General features: G+C 45.1%; 1 protein-coding gene across 2 annotated transcripts in view; it reads left to right on the forward strand.

Annotated features, from left to right (window-relative positions):
• LOC144120458 (putative tRNA (uracil-O(2)-)-methyltransferase) overlaps positions 1-20,718 on the forward strand; it is a 33,919-nt gene extending 13,201 nt beyond the window's left edge. For both annotated transcript variants that reach the window (XM_077652868.1, XM_077652869.1), the window contains 5 exons: positions 1,866-1,966; positions 10,204-10,387; positions 14,005-14,320; positions 17,350-17,466; positions 20,507-20,718. In XM_077652868.1, coding sequence (XP_077508994.1) covers positions 1,866-1,966; positions 10,204-10,387; positions 14,005-14,320; positions 17,350-17,466; positions 20,507-20,685 — 897 coding nt within the window. In that variant the 3' untranslated portion in view covers positions 20,686-20,718. The remainder of the gene's footprint in view (positions 1-1,865; positions 1,967-10,203; positions 10,388-14,004; positions 14,321-17,349; positions 17,467-20,506) is intronic.
• Positions 20,719-20,745: the final 27 nt, after the last annotated feature.

The following is a 20,745-nucleotide window of genomic DNA, read 5'->3' on the forward strand; positions in this document are numbered from 1 at the left end:
TGAAACGCTGAACTATCATATTTTGCTAACAAAAAAAATTGATAGAGTTCTCCTCACTGTCCCTTTAATGTTAATGATTGCTGTGTTTTATTTCTCAGAATTTATGTGCAAAATGGAATGTAAAACATTAATGTTCTTTGCATATGAGGATGCGTAACGAAACATATAACCGCTTAAAGTAAATCGCAGAAAAAACTGTGCCGAGAGCATTGCGGGGTTGCATGTGATTTTCAGTGTGGTATGATGGTACCTCATTAAAGGTACCAAATAATTAGTTACTGTTGAGCAAGTGTTATTAATGCTTACCAGTGGCTGATAGAAAGCATGTGCATATAAGACAACCAACCATCTATACTTCACACTATATTCAGTATTGAAAACTAAACATTTTGACAGATTTGCCTGTCTGGTTGGGTTTGAAGACTTATAATAAACTGCACATCTCCAACCAAAATTTTAACTTTAACCCAACGTTTCGAAGCCGACTCGGCTCCTTCAGCAGGGGTGACTGAGGGCAGTAGCTAGCGTCTTTTAAGTATGGAGGGGAGGGGGGGGGGGGGGGGTAGAAAGTCGCCACTCAGCACCTCCCTGCAGTGCGCCAGCGTGACTAACAGCCTAAACCCCCCCTCCCCCGCGCCATTCGCGACACAGATGTTCTCTTCCCCCCCCCCCCCCCCCCCCCCCCCCCCCCCCCCCCCCCCCCCCCTCCGCTCCCCTCCATACTTAAAAGACGCTAGCTACTGCCCTCAGTCACTCCTGATAAATGAGCCGAGTCGGCTTCGAAACGTTGGGTTAAAGTTAAAATTTTGGTTCGAGATGTGCAGTTTATTATAAATATATTCAGTATTGACTGCAGTGTCAAGCATCTTGCAATTTTCGTAGAATTTTACTTGTTTATCGCATTTTCGTGCACCAGATCCGTCAATACATAATACTGTAAATTATGTAATTTTGCACTTTGTATGTTTGAGTGCTTGCTGTAGTGCACTAGTGCTTGGATTGTGTGACCTCTCAGTGCTGTGCAAAGTAGTTGTGCAGATATGGTTTCAACATTCATGCTTCATGAACCCCCTCCAGATGTGCTCATCTGCATTCTGGGACTCGCATCGGTATTGGAAAAAGCAGAGAAGTTGATGTGTGTGTGGTTAGGCTAGTAGTAAGACAGTGAAAGGAGTGCTAAGAGCTTTACAAATGTCAAAACTCTACTCCAGTCCCTGTGTGAACCTGCTAGGTGCCACTGAGCAACCCGTGAGCGTACTTCAGCATGTTTTCAAATGTCCCTGGTCATTCCAACTTCAACAGCAATCTTGCCTCTTGTGTTGGGTGCTGTTATTTTTACTGCTTTTTCAGGCAGGCATGCCTTGAACGGCTGCATCTGTGATTTGTCCAAACATGTCCAAATGTAGGCATGGTTTATATCATTGAAAAGTACGTAAGCAGAACATTCAGTATTGTATAATATATAAGTATTGTATCAGTCCAGTAAAGTTGTATGATATGCAAGCAGTTTGAAAATCACTAGAGGAGCAATCTGTTAAATGTAGTGACAGGTGCTGTCGTGCCATTTGGCAAGAGATGGTCCGCGTTCCACCAGTAAGGGTTGGTGTCATGCTGGAAGGGAAAACAGGCCGTATGGTGCTTATACTAAAGATAGTGGTGCATTGCATTTGTTGTGGTTACATACCACAGCACAGAGAGTCGAAGACACACCAAGGCCCCATTTAGGGCATACCTGTTGCTGTTTTGTTCAAAGTTGTCAATCATGCACTGCAGGTGTTCATATTTTTCACTGACGAAGGAAAATGTCATCGACTTCTACAGCTGGATAAAGTAATGCTGATGCTCTGTGGCCTTTCTCTGTACAGGAAGAGCCTATCACTCCAGAGACACGTTTTCCGGAATACAGCTGGTGGATTGGAAACCATTCAGACGAGCTGACTCCCTGGATTCCATACTTGGCATCAAGGTAATGATGGACATTGCACTACCTCAGTTGAGTGTTTTAATCAAAGTTTCATTTGAATGGAATAAAAGGAAACTGAAGCGTCAGCTTAATCATAAAGCAGCTAGATGCTCCTCAGAGTGTAATGCAGACTGTTGGTTGAGTTGTTGAGTGATCATTTCAAGGAAAACTGAAAAACAGGCAGGACGAGGTAGAAAAAAAAAAAAACATGAGTGAAATGTTCACTGTGTTTTCTCTCGCCTGTGTTCTGTCTGTTTTGTGCAACGTTTTCCTTGAAATCAGAGTGTAAGCACAAGCTGCCGCTGTAGCGTTTGGCTGCTGACAAAAAAGACGTGAGTTCGATCCTAGCTGCGATGGTCGAATTTCGATGGAGGCGAAATTCTAGAGGTCCGTGTACTATGCGATGTCAGTGCACGTTAAAGAACCCCAGGGGTGGTATTACGGATTGCTTTCAAAAACAGTCTCAATTTTGAGATCGTGACGTCAAAATGACGACACAGCGAGATGCCGACCGCGGAATCAGCCAATTAGCAGCAAGGTTGCGGTGGCTATTAGCAGGGCTCCGCCCCGGAACCATTTATTCGCATGACAAGGGACCGTAATCTAATGTTTTGTTGTAAAGACGCAGTGAGTAAAACTATTAATGTTTTATTTTGCTAAGAAACTGTATTTAAAACTCAACAGCACCAAGCAAAACAAGCAGTGTTTTCAGTTTTTCAATTAAGTTTGCTGTTCAGTCACTTTTGTTGCCGCGAAGGTGTGCTGTCAGCGGTAAAGCGTGAACATGTTAGTCTAAAAATAATCAGAAACGCAATGAATAAAACAAATAATGTTTTATTTCGGTAATAAACTGTGTTGAAAACTCAACAACACGAAGGAAAATTAGAAGCATTCTCAGTTTTGCAATTAAATTTGCTGTAGGGTAACTTCTCTTGCCATGAGGGCGCACTGGCAGTGGTATAACGTGAACACGGCGGCCTGCAAGAAAACAGCTGATTCCAAGGCTAGTTCCTGTTTTTTTGCGTGTCGTCTAAAATCAAGGTACCTTGCGGATGTCTTAAGTGCGCGGAAAAATCTGATTGAAGGCAGTGAATGCTACGGGTCTGCCGAGATCAACATACAAGCAGTGCTCGGCTCGAAAATCAACGAAGACAACTTTAGTCTGTGTTCTCGGTCGGCACCTATCGATGACTGAGTGACGTGTTGTTCTGTTTATTTTCTTTAGAAAATACGAGAAAACGGTGAATCATCACACAGAAGCTACTGCCGACAGACGGGAGCAGACAGGTGCAGCTGCTGGTAGCTTGCAATCTCGGTGCGGGAAATGAGAGCCTGCCTCTGTGGCAGATATCACTCTTCTGCCTCGTAACTAAGTGATGCCGCCCACATTGGGCTAAGCACTTGATGTTCCGTTGGTATTTTTGTAGCTCCATTCGGTTGATGTTCAGTTGTTGTGGTAGTTTTTTTTCCTGTGCAAGATGCAGAAATTGTGATGTTTATGCTCCACTTAGTTTGTTTAGAGAGAAAGGAAGCACTTGATTTGATAACTTTGCTATTCTCACCGAGAAGAGAACGAGCTTGTTCCATTAACGTTATTTGGTGATCTTGTAGTAGATCCACGGTCAACCAGGGAAGAAGCAGTTTGCTTGTATGGCTTGTGTAGAGGCTAATTGCAACTGGGCAGAAAGTTGAACAAGTTTGTTCATATTCGCTGGTGCACAGCGCTTGAATAATTGCATATGAATAATTGCATATGATCCGGGGCAGTGAGGTAGGTAGGACAGGGCAGTGATGTCTAATATGTTATTGTATTTTGCTCAGCAGGTGGAGGGATGTTGGCATAGCTGAGTTTGGTGAGGGCAGTGTTTGAAGGGCTTTAAATACTTAGCATAGCTTCTAACATGCACTTCCTTTCAGGTTGGAAGACCACTTAGGTTTCTTTTTTTAAATTATGGTCCAGCTTATTTTGAGGCACCCTGTATACAGGCCGCTCCAGTTAGAAAGGGAACAACCAGTTGAAAATGACTTGGATATTAAATACCTAGACGAAAATTAGCTTGAAAGCAGTTGCACTTGTCACACGTATTATGCGATAGCATAAGGAGCTTGTCCGGCCATTCGGCATTGTCACTGTCTCGTGTCATCATGGACAAGACTTCATAGCCTTGTGTTATCACAAACCAAGCTATGTGTCAGTTATGGGGCAATAACCGAGTGCTCGAAATTTTTCATAATGGAGCTGCCTGTATATTCTTAGAGCTGTAGAGCATTTCCAGTAACGGTGTTGCATAATTTGTGATTGTAAACTAACCTCTACTCACACACCATCTCCTTGATGATGTGTCTGTGATGTTTACACATCTTTGTCTATCACAGAAGATGTTCTAGTCATTCAGCAGTCATTGTAGCCACTGCACCTTACAATATTTATTATGCATTGTTGTACAGTGGTCTCCTTGCAGTAGGTACAGCTTTTAGCACAGAGCGAAACCCCTAGCCACATACCATTAAGCTAAAAGCTTAGCTTTGGTATTTACACATCTTATATGTGCCAAAATGTTTTCTAGTCCTGAAAATGCATTAGGTACACTGTACTATGCAGTATTTATTGTACAGGTAGCCTCTGTATGAAAGAAAACAGGCACTTTGAACTCAATTTTTCAAATTTTTTTTCTTAACTGCACTCGGAAATGCCATATGGTAATTGTACATCAAGGTAAAGTATGCTTGTATGTACACTGCCTTTTCTACAATAGAAACACTCGTGTCAAATGCTGTGCCTAAAAAAATAAACGTGCTTACTGAACGTATGATGGACTAAAAAACAGCTTTGGTGTTGCTTTTTGATTCCAACAAGCCTCACAAATATTTCGTACCTTATTCCAGCACTACACTTTTGGTTCATGCATGTTCATCACACAGGTAATGACCACAGGCACTCCACCAAGCTGGAAAGAGATAGCAGAGAAGGGGCAGGTAGGCTGACATAAGCATTGACCAAAGAGAGTTCAAAATGATGCTTTTCACAAATTGGGCGAGCTGCTTCAACACCTTTTCTGCCTTCAGGAAGAGACTGTGCAACACGCTGCTGGGGGACTGGGAGGTATACTAGCAAACGCGCTGAAAATGAAGTGGCAGCTGGTGGGGGCACTTGTTTGTCACTGCACGCTTCTGGCTGCACACAGGTTGGCCAAGGGCACAACCACATCACACATTTGCTCACACACTTGTAGATGTGTGTTGTGCGCTGACACAAGGCAATGACAGTGGCAACAGGAACAGTGGCATATATGACTCTCCACGCCAGCGTGGTGAGTTGTCTCTGGACGCTAGATTTTCCATCGCAACTGTCGCTGCACCATCCTTAGGTACGCCTGCCTCCGGAGACAGGTCGTCCTACAGAGGCTGAAAATACAGTAGTGCATTGCTCTCCCCTGGAGGTAGGTGAGGAGGGATCCTGTCTCTACGAGGTAGCCACCATTTAGAGGTGGCCCATTGTTACCTGGGTCAGTGGCAGTGTCCCTGGCACCCTCTGGTGATATGGACACATCCAAACGTAGGCTGTGAAGTGCAGCACGTGCAGTGATGATGCGCACTGTCCACTCCCACTGGCAGTGGTGCATCCGGTGCCCTTGAAAGTACCGGAAGCTGCTCTTCAACGCACCAATACAGTGCTCAGCCACAAATTGTGTGAAAGCATGTGGCGTGTTGTACAGGCCTTCTGCTGAATTGGGTCTGTGATGCCACGCAACTGGTGCAAGCAGCCATGGCTCCAGTGGGTAGACATAGTCTAACAAAAACATAACAAACGGCATAACAAAAGATAACAAAGCGGCATAACGGCATAACAAAAAATGACGCTGCTAAGCATGTTCTTTCTCGGTGATCTCAACAGCCTTACAGGACGATCTGCTATACAATAGAAGACTCGTGCCAAGTAGCCCACATCCGGGCTTTGCTGAATATGACATTCAAGAGCATAGAGACACGCAAGATTGAGATGTATAAGTGAGCACTACCGTAAGGCCACTCTTTTATATCACCATATTCATATAAATGATGCGCTATGATTGCCTACACAACACAAGCGCTATCAGGTGCATTTTGCTTTGGTTTCTTCAACAGGAAACGCTATGTATTTCAACAGTGTAATATGTGTCCTGTGTGTTTGCTGCAATTATAATTACCAAAAGGGTGGCAATACACTGTATCATACTGTAACGTGTCTGCATTTGTGTAACTAGCCAGACTCATTCTTGTAGCTCTAGCAGAGCGGGGTAAATGCATAGTGCTGGAGCTCATTATATGTGACTGAGTTCGCCCGACGGTTGACACGGCTCTTTTACTGCTTACCCAGAAAAAACTCACCGTCGTCCAGCAGGCCTTTCTCTGCCTTGGAGTGCTACCAGACGAACGCGTCGTGGAAGGCTGCGGGTCTGCGCGTGTTCACGGCCAGATTGCACATGCTCGCGCCACAGATCTGAGAAAAAACACGCACAGCACGAACCTACTCTAGCTGCCGAGGCCCGCACTTGTAGCTGAGCTCATGCGATCAAAAAGAGTGGCCGAGTATACTCACTATCACGTTTGCAGCGTAGAACCGCTTGCGGCTTGTTCGCAGCACTGCCCCCCAGACTCCTTGATAGTGATGAGTGCCCAATCAACACGCCCGACGACACCGGGGATGCTGCCACAGCGAAAGTTTAGGCAAAGGAAGCCCTCCTTCACTGCCACCTTCTCCTCGGGTCTCCTCAAAAAGCGAACACACCCCTTCTGCGACCCAACGTTGACATTGGTCTCCACTACCCGGCGCAAACACTTATTCAGAGTCGATTGGGCTGCGCCGTCGTTTTCTTCATTTCCAACGGCGCCTTGAAACCCACGGGTCGCGAAGAAGCGCAGCGCGCACAGCACCTGCCGCTCCACTGACAGCGCACTCACCCGTGCACCTCCCACTTCAACGGCGAGTTCATCGCACAGCCACTGCGCAGTGTCCTTCTTAAGTCGAAGCGTCGAAATAACTCGTCCCGTGCGTCAAAGTTGTCTTCATGCACCCTCCTACACCGTTGCTCGCGCGGTCACCCGCATATACGACGATGTAAACAGCCGCCATTTTCTGTCTCAAACGCTTTGAGACTACATTTTTCAGTCTCAAAAAATGTCCCAATCTTCCCGCATAATTAGGTGGGCAACGTCAACTTTTCTGGGCCGTTTACGACGTCAGTCAGTGACGCAAAAAATCAAAATGGCCACCGTCCACGGCCGATTAATAGGAAAGGGGCAAATGAGGCTGTTTTAGCGACAGTTTTGATTGAGAGGGATCCCTAATTCCACCACAGGTGGTCAAAATTTCCATAGCTCTTCACTACGGTGTCCCTCATAGCCCGAGTTGCTTTGGGACGTTAAACCCCCATAAGCCATAAACCAGAGTTGAAGAGGGGAAGTTGGTATATATATTAGAATTTTATTTTTGGCGTGACTCCAGCATTGCATTTTGTCACTAATTTTAATAACATGAGGTTTCTGATTGGATAATCAGAGCTAGGACTGAAATGCTGAGCGAACGGCTGCTTGAGACGATGGACAAACATTGGATTCGTGTCTATGCATTGGTGTCATTTGGATTTACAGTTAAACCTCACTATAATAAAATGTTTATAACAGAATATTTGTTATAACGAAGGAATAGGCATTCCTCTTGGAAGCTCCTATGGGAGTCACATATTGGATAGTATCTCATTTTCACGAATTGAAGTTCTGCTACCGTCGGGATATAACAAGCCTCCAAGGAGCCCCACTGGCCATTTCGCACTCACTATGCAGATCTTTAACTGTGTCCGACTCTTCCGTCCTGATTGGATATGGATAACTGCAGTTTCCTCAATCTCGAGTAGGTCTCGCTATAGCGAGACCTACGGCGAGCACACTCTCTTTCTCTGGTTCCATGAGTGGGCAGTTTAGTTCCCGCTTTTGCAGAAATGTCGTATGGTAAAAGCCGTTTTGGTTTGGTTTTGGTTTATGGGGGTTTAACGCCCCAAAGCGACTTAGGCTATGGGGAACACTTTTGTGAAGGTCTCCGGAAGTTTAGACCGCCTGAGGTTCTTTAACGTGATGTCACTTCTCATACAGCATTTTTTTTCTTCAAAGGATTGTGAAGTTGCTGAGAATAGTGTCTTTTATATTTCTCTTGTCTCAATCTTTTATTGACTTGAGGATATCAAACAGTTTCCTTCAGCAGTTTGCTAGAATGAAGTTCTTGGGTGAACATATTTTTGCAGCAAGCGAAGGTGCCTGACTTAGCCTCTCCTCATTGTTTGTTACATGGTGAAAACAAAGAAGCATAATGTTCAAGCAGAAATTCAATGAAAAACAGTGTTGGTCCACTCACACTTGCTGTTCAGAAGACAAATTCAGAGGCCCCATTTCCAAAGGAGCGGCGCTGGCCTAGTCTGACAGAAACAACCAACCTTGGTTTCATTTTAGTGTTGTTTGGTTCAGTTGAAAAAGCAGGCTGTTTTGATTAGTGAGGAGCTTGAAAAGTGCATGCATTAGGCACCAGTCCGTGTTGTTAGTATCGGTTTGTTCATTGGAAGCCTGAAGTCACTGGAACTGCAAAAATATTCAAATTGAGCGGTTTTTTAATTAACCTAGCACAGCAAAATAAAAAAATAGGACCTAGGCAAACAATTTTCTTGATGGAACATGCCACATTTGTCGTGAGAACTTTGCGATTACCATATAATGCCACATTGGCCAGAAAAGATCACTGTTGCAAAATAGTTGAAATAGCTTGCCACACATCTGTATACCAATCATTGTTTTTCCCACATACAATAAAGCAATGGAACCGGCTATCAGAATATATCATTTCTGCCACAGACGACACTTTTCCACTTCTGCTCATGCTGCAACTATGATGTCCGGAGGGAAAACTGTATTCCTGTGTGTATTTTATTTCTTCTTTACTTCTTATAGGCATCTACTACATATACTGCTGGCAGGTTAAGTGTGTTCGTACCTACCAATCACATATTTTTGCTACAGCTTTTCATTTTTCATATCTTGTCCTCTTTTGCTTTGATGATTTGCCATACTTTGACGTTTTTTCCTTGACAATTGTACCATTGTTTTGCATGATCACATCTCAATTTTTTTTCTAAAAAACACAGTGTAGCTACAAGAATAAAGAAATAAATAAAGGATCACAGGGTCAGCAGTCGGAAGCAAATTGGCATCAAAAGCGAAAGAATGGTACTTGTGCAGCCCAACTGACTAGTGGCAAACCTAACTGCAAATGGTCCTCTAGTTTTGGATTCCACTGCGATGCACTAACCGGATGCTATCAAAATTTGCTATTGCATAACATGCCGCTCGTACATGGAAGCGACCGCCAGCGCAAACAAGGGAAGTAGATGATGCGCAGTCTGAATTTTGTTTTTAACGCATGGAGCCCCATGTGTCCTGCCAGGGACGGCCACCAGCAGGGAGCGCGTACTACCTGCCGTTCATCCTAAACTGCCTTTGAACCCACAGATAGGTCGGCAGCAACCTAACCTCCTAAACACTGCACACCACACACAAAAAAAACAGCGCAAGCTGTCGTTGCGCGCAGTCAACATGTCATCGGCATGGACCAAGAATGGTTGCGTTGTGGGACAGGCATTGATGCGCCAAGCGTGGGTGGGGCTTCAATGCCAGCGCCTCCGCTGGCGCTGCCTTAACCACGGCTGGGCTGAAGCGGAGGGGCGAGCACACACACCACTGCCTTCAGCGGTTCGCAAGCCTACCATGGACTGGTTTTGTATTTGAGGTACAGGTGCACTTTGTATATCAAGCATCGTCATTGTTCGTGGCTCCGAAGGGCCGTTGCTTCACCGGCTTGCAGCAAATCTGGGATCGGGCATTCTCGCATGGTATTCAAGATCTTCGAATTAATTGGGCTGGTGTAGGCTGTTGTTTTGAATTATCTGTTAAAATTTACCCTGGAAATCATGGGACCGAAAAAAATTCTTCAAATTATCCGGGATTTCGAATTATCGAGGTTTTGATGTATTTGCTGCCCATATGTTGTGTAATTCCATTTCATGCCATCGCAAGAATAAGGAGTTTGGTGACGTCTGCCTCAGGTATTTTTATGACTAAGTAAAATGCACACCAATGTCAGAAATTTCATGTTGGTGTCAGTATGGTAAGTGGCATGCAATTTATGCCTGCCACCATCTGCTGCTTGCCAAACGCAGGTCAAGGCCAGATGCACGAGTCTTCCTGCTTCCGTGCTGCCCATTTACCTTCCATGGAAAGTACCAGCGGCAGCATGGTGGCATGAGCCAGTACCAGTCATACCTGCTGTTCCTGCAGGGCCTCTGCCAAGACCTTGGCTTTGACGTTGTCTTGGATAGGCTGCGCATCCCTTCCACTAAGAGGGTGAGGGATTTTCAATGGACACCGTCACTGTTTTAAAGTGCAGTAAACTCTTGCTAATGCAAAGGCGTAAAAAAATGGTGAAAAATATGAAAGTAAATCGAGTTCTGAGAGAAATGAAGCACCAAAATCTTTAGTGTGGTGATCTTGCATTGTCGAAATTTAAGCCTGCTAGCTAGCTTTACTTTGGAATGAAAACTACTACACAAACCACTGACTTAACATATTCACTACGCTGTAGGTCACCTGTGTGTCATATTATGTATTCATACTGTGCGGCCATGAATGCTGAGTTGCGCGATGAAGCTGTGGGATTGATCAGGTTTTTCAAAAACCTGCAAAAAGCATACAGGTCAGGTCAGGTCACTGTTACCATCTGTTGGCGGTTCCAAGTACAGTAATCTCTCGTTATAACGAAGTCAGCAAGACGGCGAAAAAATTCGTTATAAGCGACCACCCGAGAAAATCTAAAGCAGTCAAGCTTTAATTGCACCGCAATGGCGAGGAAGTCAAAATACAATGCATTCAGTGCAGCAAAACTTTATTCAGCTGTATAAAAGGCAGTGAGCTGTGGCTGTTTCAAGTTCTTACCGGGCACGTGCTACCCCTGCTCTAATCTGACCAAGCATTGCACGAGGGCGCGGTCAACGCCCATGCATTCAACCTTCGGGGTGTTTCGAATCACGAAGGCAGCGGCCGCTTTTATGGAGGCATTTCGGGGTATTTCGAAGGCAGTGGCCGCTTTCATGGTTGGGGGGAGGGGGGTCACGCAAAATGCCCTGGCTCGAGTTTGAGGTTGTGTTGGTTGTGCTAAAAAAACTATTAGCCGCTCATTGTGGGTACGCAGCGCGATCGTTAAAACTGAACGGTTTTGTAGTAGGGGCTTCGCATGATTGCTGGGCAGTTTTTCTCCCGAGGCGTGCAGCTGTGAAGTTTGCAATTGAGTTTTTCGGCGCACCGTTGTCAGCGACACTGTGCTAATTCTACAGTTCGAGTGTCGGTGCTCGTGCAGCGTTGCATCCGTGCCGTTGACAGATGCCTAGGAACAAAATTCAATGGCCCTGCCACGCATTTAGACCGTTCGTTCAGTCGGATGGCGCCAATTGAGCTTGACCGGCTCAAAAAAATCGCTGGGGAAACACCGTGGTTGCGTTGACCCGCCATGTTGACAGCCTGACTCGCCGCTGGCGACGCTCGGATTTCTCGTGTTTTCGGCAAGTTATCGGTCGATTTGCACCGTCAAAAGTGCAACGAAGCTAGGGGTGGTGTTTTATTGCGATGCAGGCCGATTATGGCGAGCGGCAAGCAAATCTCTTGACCGGCTTCCCCAAAGTCGTTTTCGCGATTTGTTAGCGTAGCTCCTCGCGTCGAACACGGCAAAGGGCGTGCGACCAGCAGTCGCTTGCGACCAGGCAGCAGCTCGACAACACCGTTGTTCACGCTTGCAAGCGCGACCAGCAGGTCGCCTTTTTGTTTGAAGCGACAACTGTCGGGAATGACGTTGTTCACACACTTTGGAGACTGTCGTCTGCTTTGGCCGATGTGAAACGGTTGGGCTTAGCGACGACCACGGCAGACAGGGAGCAGCTCAGTTCCTTGCCAAAAGCTCACCTCGCTCGCGACTCGCAAATGTGAATGAGCTCATAATCGGAGGGACACTTCTTTTGTGCTTTTTGGCATGTTTCAGTGCCAGAAGTGTTCTTTAGGGCAGTAAAACTTTGCTCATCGAGCGCACCCCATGGAATGCTTGATACTCGTTACTAGGCAGGTCATCGGTCGTAGGTTTGGTACTTTTGTGGCCCGCTCTGTGCCTGCATAAGGCTAATTCGTCGGCGGTATTAATCTGACACTGCATGCGCAAATGGGTCGCCGCCGCGGCAGCGATGCCTCCGCTTGCCACTTCGCTCTAAGCGAGTCAAGCTGTTTGTGCGCTTCGAGTAATACGGCTTAAAATGCATGGGTTTGGGTCGGTACCGGAAGAAATTTCGAATAAAACGATATTTCGAGTAAAGAGATTTCGTTATAGCGAGGGATTACTGTCGTTGGCTTCACCGGTGGCTCACGAATCGGTCACGCCACACCAAAGGAAAGTTAAAGGTGGCTCACCTGTACGCCACGATGCACACAGACAAGGGCTTCTAAAATCGCTGCTGCACTTGGCGTGTTCATTGTGAAAAAGGAGTTTCGTGTATGGGCATGGCAGTGCTGCAAATACTATAGCTTATTACAAAGAAGAGTGCATGAGCTTTCATTGTGATTCCACTTAAAGCACAATGATGGCAGTGATCGTGGCAGGCCGGGTGCCCGCTGCTGCATAGATAGACAGCGAGGCACCCTCAGAGTGCTCGGAAGTTAGAGGAAAAGTGAGAACTGGTAGCAAAAGATTTACGTTTACTCTTGTTGTGTAAATAAAGTAATTGAGAGCTAGTGTAAACTTGGTCACATTTTATCTTTTGATATCTGCCCCATTCATTCCTTCCTTCATGGTACGGTCCAGGTGTCCACTTGCTGCCGCGCCTTTCTTTGTACTAACTGCTTATAACGCCTACACAAATGCATGCTCTCTATGGTCTTGGCAGAGCGAGAATGCCTCGAGCTGTGCTATGAATCAAGAGTGGAGTGTGACCGGCGCGGACAGGCGACGATTCTATTTCAGAGTTTTCGGCATTAAAGAGCATCGCGTAAGCATTGTAAATTCTATTATATGGGTGGTTACTTTACCTGCACGCGAACGCTTGATTGTCCTCTTGCTGTGAGCGGCCACAGTGCACATTGGAGCGACCTGAGCCACTATCCAGTAGTGCACAGGAATGGGACATCCCACCAGTAACGAAAAGATGAAGTAAAGAAAGCCTTAGGAGCAATGCAAACGGGGAAAGCAGCTGGTGAAGATTAGTTAACAGCAGATCTGTTGAAGGATGGTGGGGAGATTGTGCTATAAAAATTAGCCACCCTGTATACGCAATGCCTTATGACCTCGAGCGTACCAGAAGCTTGGAAGAACACTAACATTATCTTAATTCATAAAAAAGGAGACGTCAAAGACTTGAAAAATTGCAGACCGAACAGCTTACTGCCGGTTGTCTATAAGGTATTTACTAAGCTAATCGCAAATAGAGTCAGGACAACATTATACTTCAATCCACCAAATGATCAGGCAAGCTTTCATAAAGGATGTTTCGGATTCTTTGTCGTTCTTTTATTGTTGTAAACTGCCCTTCCCCTCTGAAAGATACCCTGTAGCCTGAGGATATCATCAATAAATAAATACTTGCTGCTTTTTGCAATTACCTTCCTGCTGCAAAACTTTTACATTATTTCCGTGTAACTAGTATGTGTACATGCCTTACCAACTGATACATCCCTTTTGAGGGCACTTTAGATGAACAAGTGTGTATAGCCCTTTGAAGTTTGTGTTAGAGGCTCTTTCATAGCATGGCCGGAGCCATTTGCACTCCTCCAGCTAGTAACCATTGATTCTTCCAGGTGGAAGAGTAAACAGTGTGTTTTTTCTGGAACAACCCATTCAACCTCTGTTGTCAGTTCTCTTTTGTGTTTGTGGTCTGGAACTGCCGATTACTATTGGAGCTGTGTACTCTGTTTGATTTAATTTTCCACAGATTTGCCTCGTCTGCTCACCAGCAGTGCAGAGTGATCCATACGCTGCTGCAAAAACTGCTGGAAACATCCAGGGCTTCATCCCGAGCTGCATCGACTCTCAGCAGGAGCCACAACAGAGACAAGAGCACAAGCCACCACACGTGGATAAGTTTGAACCACGGGCAAAGACGGAGGCTGTACGCAACTGCACCCAGCTGGACAGAGGCTTTCTGGACTGCACAGTGGACCATCTAGCCCGGAAACTCCTCCAGATGGACAATGAGACATTGTGCGCATCGCCTCAGCCTTTAGATGATGGCCACTGGCAGAAGGGAGGTAAGCTGGATTTTGCAGATCTTATAGCCGTTTGACAAAGTATTTGAGAAAGCACTTTCAAACTTGTCATCCCTGCCACCCCCCACCCCTTGTGTTTTTGCACAGCCAGGGTAGAGTGCAAGATGGTCCTACTGGTGTCATTGCTGCAAAAACTTGCTGTTTTGTTTTGTGATTGCTGCAAACGACAGGAATTTCCGATAAATTCTGTCTGAATCAGGCATATACCCCACCCAAATGTAGTATAAAACAAAATTGACTGCCAGATGCCTCCTCTGTGCAAAATTTGAGCCAGAACAAAGCGGTTAAGCCGAGATAGTTTTTTATTTTATGTTTTCTCTGAGCGACGCAAGACTCAGTATGTGAAAGATCAATGTTTCATTGTCGTTGATATTGCGCATAGCTACTTGTCCTGTCTAAATTCATAAAGTTGATTGCGCAGCGACCATTGAATTTTAAGCGTCATCTTAAAAGAGTTTCATAACTTTGCTTTAAGGCACTGTAGGGGATTCACTAACATTACACCAGTGTGTCCCTACTTGCCCTGATAAACTTCTGCTTCAAAGACAAGTTGCTAGTCAAAGTGCCTAGGCTGTTCATCTTTTTCACTCTGTTTTGTTTTCTTTGCTAGCTCGTTGTGAACACTATTCCATCTGACTAGCGCATGATTTTGTTGGAAGTTCTGCACGCTTCATTCAGAGCATGGAAAAAGAACTTTAGGAATTAATGTACTAGGTGCTTGAATACACTTAAAAGCTTTCTGGGTGGAAGTATTCATGAACCCTGACTTGTAAAAATGTTCTTTAATCAATCTTAGCCAGGTCCTAAATTGTAAAGTAAAAAATAAAAAAGAACACTTAGAAATGCAAAAACCAGCACTCTAATTATGCTGTGTTATCATCGCGTTTGCATCCCAATTTGTGTCTGCCAATACAGTGCACTTCATGGATTCATTTATGCTTATGTTAACAAAGAAACATCAGTACACCAGTGTGCATGCATAATTGTGCTGCTTCTGGCATTTTCCTTTAAACACACATGAAAAACGTCATCATGGTTCAGCATTACAAGATGTTAGATGATGCAAGAAAAATTCGGGGGCAGTTAAGCTCTGCCTCTAAGTCGTTAAAGGGGCTCTGAAAGGGGCTGTAATAAGGTTGTGGTATGCCTGGGATGGTAAAGGGCGCTGCTTCACGAATAATGTCCAGCAAGAATTGTTTTAATGGGCTTTGTAGAGGCTGAGTTGTCTGTAGCCAAAATTTGAATTTTGGCGTCTTCGCGCCTTTCCCTTCTCTCTCGTCACTTTTTACACACCCGAATGTTGGCGCTGCTCCGCAGACCCCATCGCCGGGTGCGGAGCTTTCTGAAGCGCACGAAAATTGCACAAAGAGAACGAGACGAAAGGCTCACATAAGTACAGACAGGAAGCAGACTTGGGACTGGCATGTTGACAGAGCAATCAGGTTCACATAGAAGAGTGCCGCTTGTTCCTTGTTCTTGAGAAGTAGAGAAGGGCCCTTCACTATGGCGTCCCTCATAGCCCTGAGTCGCTTTGATGTGTTAAATCCCTCTAAACTATAAACTAGAAGAGCCCAGGTGACAACAAATATACTGAAGTAGAATACTCTGGCAAGCTAGTTGGTTCATTTGAAGCGAACGAGTAAAACTGTGCGAAGAGAATGAGACGAAAAGCACATATAAGCACAGACATGGCAGAGACCTGCATGGATAACGTGCAGAACTGCTTATCTGTGCTATGTGTGGCTTTCATCGCATTCTCTTTGCGCAGTTTCAGTCGTTCGCTTCAATTGATCCAACTAGCCCGCCAGAGCTCTTTCAGAGCTTTCTGATCTGCCGGAACTACGCAGCTTACTGGTCATGGTCGTGGACTTCTGAAAGGATTTAAGCAATAGCCATCTCTGAACTGGTATGCGCAGGAGCAAGCGGTGGAGGACGGTGCAAGCATGAAAAAGTCACTGGAAAAGGCTTGCAAACCTTCACGCATGATTTTGTGTTCACTGCTGCGTGTAGATGCGTATTGCTTGGCCCAGATGTTCATGATAACACAATGCAGTGATTGAGTGAGTTTTGTGTTCTCCTCAGAAGGCGCTGCAGAGTCCCTTTAATGGATCCTGTCACTGGCTGCTCTTGCCCACGCAGACACGGGACACTGTTTCCATATTATGGACCATGCGACATACATATAAAGCCCCACTTTAATTAAGCCTTACGAACTGGCCTTACATGTACTTACATGTCCTAATGATGATTGAGTCATGTTGTGACCTCCTAATCACCAGTTTTCTAGTATTTTAATCACTTTTCATTTCACAGCTCCACGTGTGCTGTCATGTCCCTCTCGACCAGTCCGGCTTTTCCACACACACTGGCGACTGCGCCAACTATGTCAGGTTCTTTGCTGAACGGGCGCCTTAACGCTATAGTGTTAAAAAATCCACGATATAACTGAAATATCAGTGTTAGTGCACGAGTGTAACGCATTAATGCACTCCTAGCTCAGCACCTTTCACCCATATGGAACATGAGACCGCCGCGGTGGCTCAGTGGTTATGGCGCTCGGCTGCTGACCCGAAACACACGGGTTCAACCCCGCCGCGGTGGTCGAATTTCGATGGAGGCGAAATTCTAGAGACCCGTGTGCTGTCCAATGTCAGTGCACGTTAAAGAACCCCAGGTGGTCGAAATTTCCGGAGCCCTTCACTACGGCGTTCTTCATAGCCCGAGTCGCTTTGGGACGTTAAACCCCCTAAAACCAAGCCATATGGAACATCAAACGTTATATTGATTTGCTTTCAGCCTGCTTAACCTTAACCTCATGGTAGCTATGACCTTGAAAATGCAACCGTATTCGCTTTGTTATAGTTTTCTAGGTCACCTGAATGCCTGGATGTTCATATGGAAATATCAACTAACAATATAAGTTGGTATTTTGAGTTCCTACAATAAAAGGTACTCTGTACTCCTCATAAAGACTGACATATTCTTTTTGTTTCAAAATGTGCTCCCCACAGGCAGTTTGCACCTGAGAGAACTTGCAGAGCTGCTGAGCAAAGAGGACTTGAACATGTTGAAGAGCCAGTGTGGTGGTCTGCAAACCCTCATCAGGAATCACAAGCACATTTTTCAAGGCAGGTGCTAGGCAAAATGATACGCATGTGGATGGAAGTTCTGTATTTGAGAATCCCGCAGTAAAGGAGTATGCCATTCTTCGTTATCTCCTGTGCCATGGCCGTTTAGTCTGCTCATGGATCTTGGGGCTGCCATTGCTGTTCCGTCATGGCCAACTGTTCTCCCCATCCATTCTTCGATTAAAGGCACAGTAATTGTGCACTTGAAACGCCCACCTGTTAGCCGCCGCGGTGGCCAAGTGGTTATGGCGCTCGGCTGCTGGCCCGAAAGACGCGGGTTCGATCCCGGTCGTGGCGGTTGAATTTCGATGGAGGCGAAATTCTAGAGGCCCGTGTACTGTGCGATGTCAGTGCACGTTAAAGAACCCCAGGTGGTCGAAATTTCCGGAGCCATTCACTACGGCGTCTCTCGTAGCCTGAGTCGCTTTGGGACGTTAAACCTCTATAAACCAAACCAAACCAAACCAAACCGAAATGCCAACCTGAACCACCTTGTGAGGGAAGGGATGAAGAAGAGGGGTGAATTAAAGAAAGAATGAGAAAAATTGGCTCACTGTTGTGGAGGGCGCTGGATCAGTTTTGATAACCTTCTCAATTGCATGTCGATAGGTCTATTCCGCAAGAGAAGGTAATGTGACATAGGATGACACTGCCTATGACAGAGGTGATGGTGCTTTGACAGATAGCACCAAGGAGAGTGTCTAATGCTGAACGTTCAAAGCAAAATTGTGCCTGGAGCATTGCTGTGTGCAGATAAATGTGTGAAGTTTGTGCATTATTGTGCACAGTTGTTTGGGCAGGTGGCAGTAGGGGCTGTGCAAGGCCAAGTTATATAAGCGCAAAAATCACTGCATTGGTGAGTTGCTTTGCCAGTGTAAACTAAGGAAGTGAGGATGAAGAATAAGCTGGTACAGGATGACCGAAAGCTGGATGGGACACAGTGAAGGACCAATAACAGAAAGGGTGCGCCGTTTGTTTCATATTTGCACAGATCAAGTAATTGACTCACTAGTAATAAACGCAGTAGGCCCACAGTATAGAGGGACTGTCTCATTACAAAGATATATTTATATTGGTTGTGACAGTGTGTGGGATCAACATCTTCGTGCCTTTTGGTGTATTTTGTCTACCAGAGTGAATCTGGCATTTTACAGTAGTGGGTATACAGGGTGTTTGTAACTTGTGCCAAGCTTTATAGTGAATCTGAAATGATTTTGATGGTATTCTAATGCAACAAATCTATTGTGAGTATTGAGTCAAATTCAAAAGCTCTGTGTGGAGTCTGTAAATTACGAATAATTTAAAAAAATTGCTGCTTCCAACCAGTTGGGCAACTCCTCACTGAAAGTTTTTATCCGCCCCTACCCAGATAACCTGAATGGGCAATCAGGGTGAGCCTTCTGTATGGGCACGGCATTGGGTGCAGCGGGGTGCAGCCCTGACCTGTTTTCATTCTTTTTTCTGGCATGTCTACATGTATGAGGAAGAGGCGGAACATCATTTTTAATTGCTGATATCTTTGGTGTCAATGAAGCTAGCTTTAATTTTTTGCGGTGTGACAAATGATGGAGCACTGATAATTTTTGCACTCTTTTTCTTACCCTCAGTAAATACCACTTCATGGTCCTTTAATAAAAGACAGTTTACCCTACAAAGGTTCGACTAGTTCAGGGTTGTAGGCAGTTATCTTGACCAGCTCAGCATACTTTCTTTAAAGCACCTTATCCGCTAATGAACAAAGGTAAATTAGACAACTTTTATCATTAACTTGAGTGCAAAATTTTAAATGTAAATGTTGCAGAGCATGTTGAGAAATGACTATATAAGCTGCTTTATTCAAAGCATGTTTATCCTGGTTTATTTTTCTGGGTTTACAGTCAAGTACACGAGATTTGTATATTGTCACGTGACTATGTGCTCGTAAATGCCGATATTAGCACCCTGACCATATTAGCACATGGTTACACAAAGTCGTGGTGAATAAACAGGCCACCACTTATAGCGATGGTCCCATGTTATGTATGGGCACTGCAGCATATGCATGATCACTCTGAATGGGTAAAAATGATCTGTTTGGTGCTGTAAAACGGTGATGCCGTGGCTGTGCTACTGCTACAGTGTCACGATTCTAACAAAATGAATCACCAGCGCTTTTAACGCGACACCGTTGAGGCTCCCATTCTGCAAGAAATCCACCATCGTTGTTGGCTTTGTGGGCGAAAAATTCCCGGAGAAGCAACCTAGGTCGCATGACTTTGTGGCATGATCACAAACTACCGGCCGTATTGTGAGCAAACTGACCACCGTGGAAGGTGGCAGTTAAATTAATGATTGGCCGCGAGACGTTGCTTGGGAAAAGTAACCTAGGTCGCACAAACCCCACTTGTGGCAGCACCTGCCATCGCAGGGCAGAGGCGCATTGCTTAATTAAGCTGCTCCTCTCGCCAGGAGTGGTAGCAGGACCTCCAGGAATCCATGCATGTGAAGTCAAGAATCTCTAATTCCACATGTATGGGACTTAACACTATTGCATCATATCCTTAATACGGAGCTTAATTTCCCCCTCCAGTCTTTTCATGGAACTACAGGTGTGCGCGGTGGCCTGTTTTGTGTAACCATCTTCCTTCTGTTGGGGTTTGTTTGAGGGTCACTATTCTCAAGACTGAATTTCAAGCTCAGAAAAAGGAGCCACGCTAAAATTGCTCAAATGAGAATTTCATAACATACTCTGCAACTTTTCCATTGGAAATTTTGTGCTGAAGTCAATAAAAAGTTAGCCAGTTTATATTTATTAGCAGATTAAGTGCATTAAATTATGCTGAGCTGGTAACACAATCCTATATTAGTCAAACCTTTGTACAGTGCGTCATCTTTTTATTGCTTGGCATAAGCTAGCTGTAACACCGCGTGTTCTTGAAAAGAAAAAAGAACAATTTACTGGTAACATTGGAAGGGCTTCTTGTTATGATCTAATTTAAGCTGTGCAGTTTTTTTTTTCTGTAGGTGTTTCTTAATATGTAAATGGCTTCTGTTATTTCAGTTGACAAAGGCCTGGTGTCTCTGAACATTCCTACGCTAGCAGTCCGGAATGTGGCACCTCCTTCCAAAAAAATCTCCATCGCAAGACCACGAGCCAAGCGGAAACAGTGCTGGTTTCACCGCAACCATCCACAGGGTTGTCCACTTCAGGATGGTGAATGCACATTCATTCATGAGTAATAAAGGAATTTCTACTTGCAGTTGAAAATATCATTCCTTGTTTGTCTCAAAACTAAACAT

The sequence above is a fragment of the Amblyomma americanum genome, chromosome 2 (genome assembly GCF_052857255.1).
Source record: "Amblyomma americanum isolate KBUSLIRL-KWMA chromosome 2, ASM5285725v1, whole genome shotgun sequence".
In the NCBI taxonomy this organism is placed as follows: Eukaryota; Metazoa; Arthropoda; class Arachnida; order Ixodida; family Ixodidae; genus Amblyomma; species Amblyomma americanum.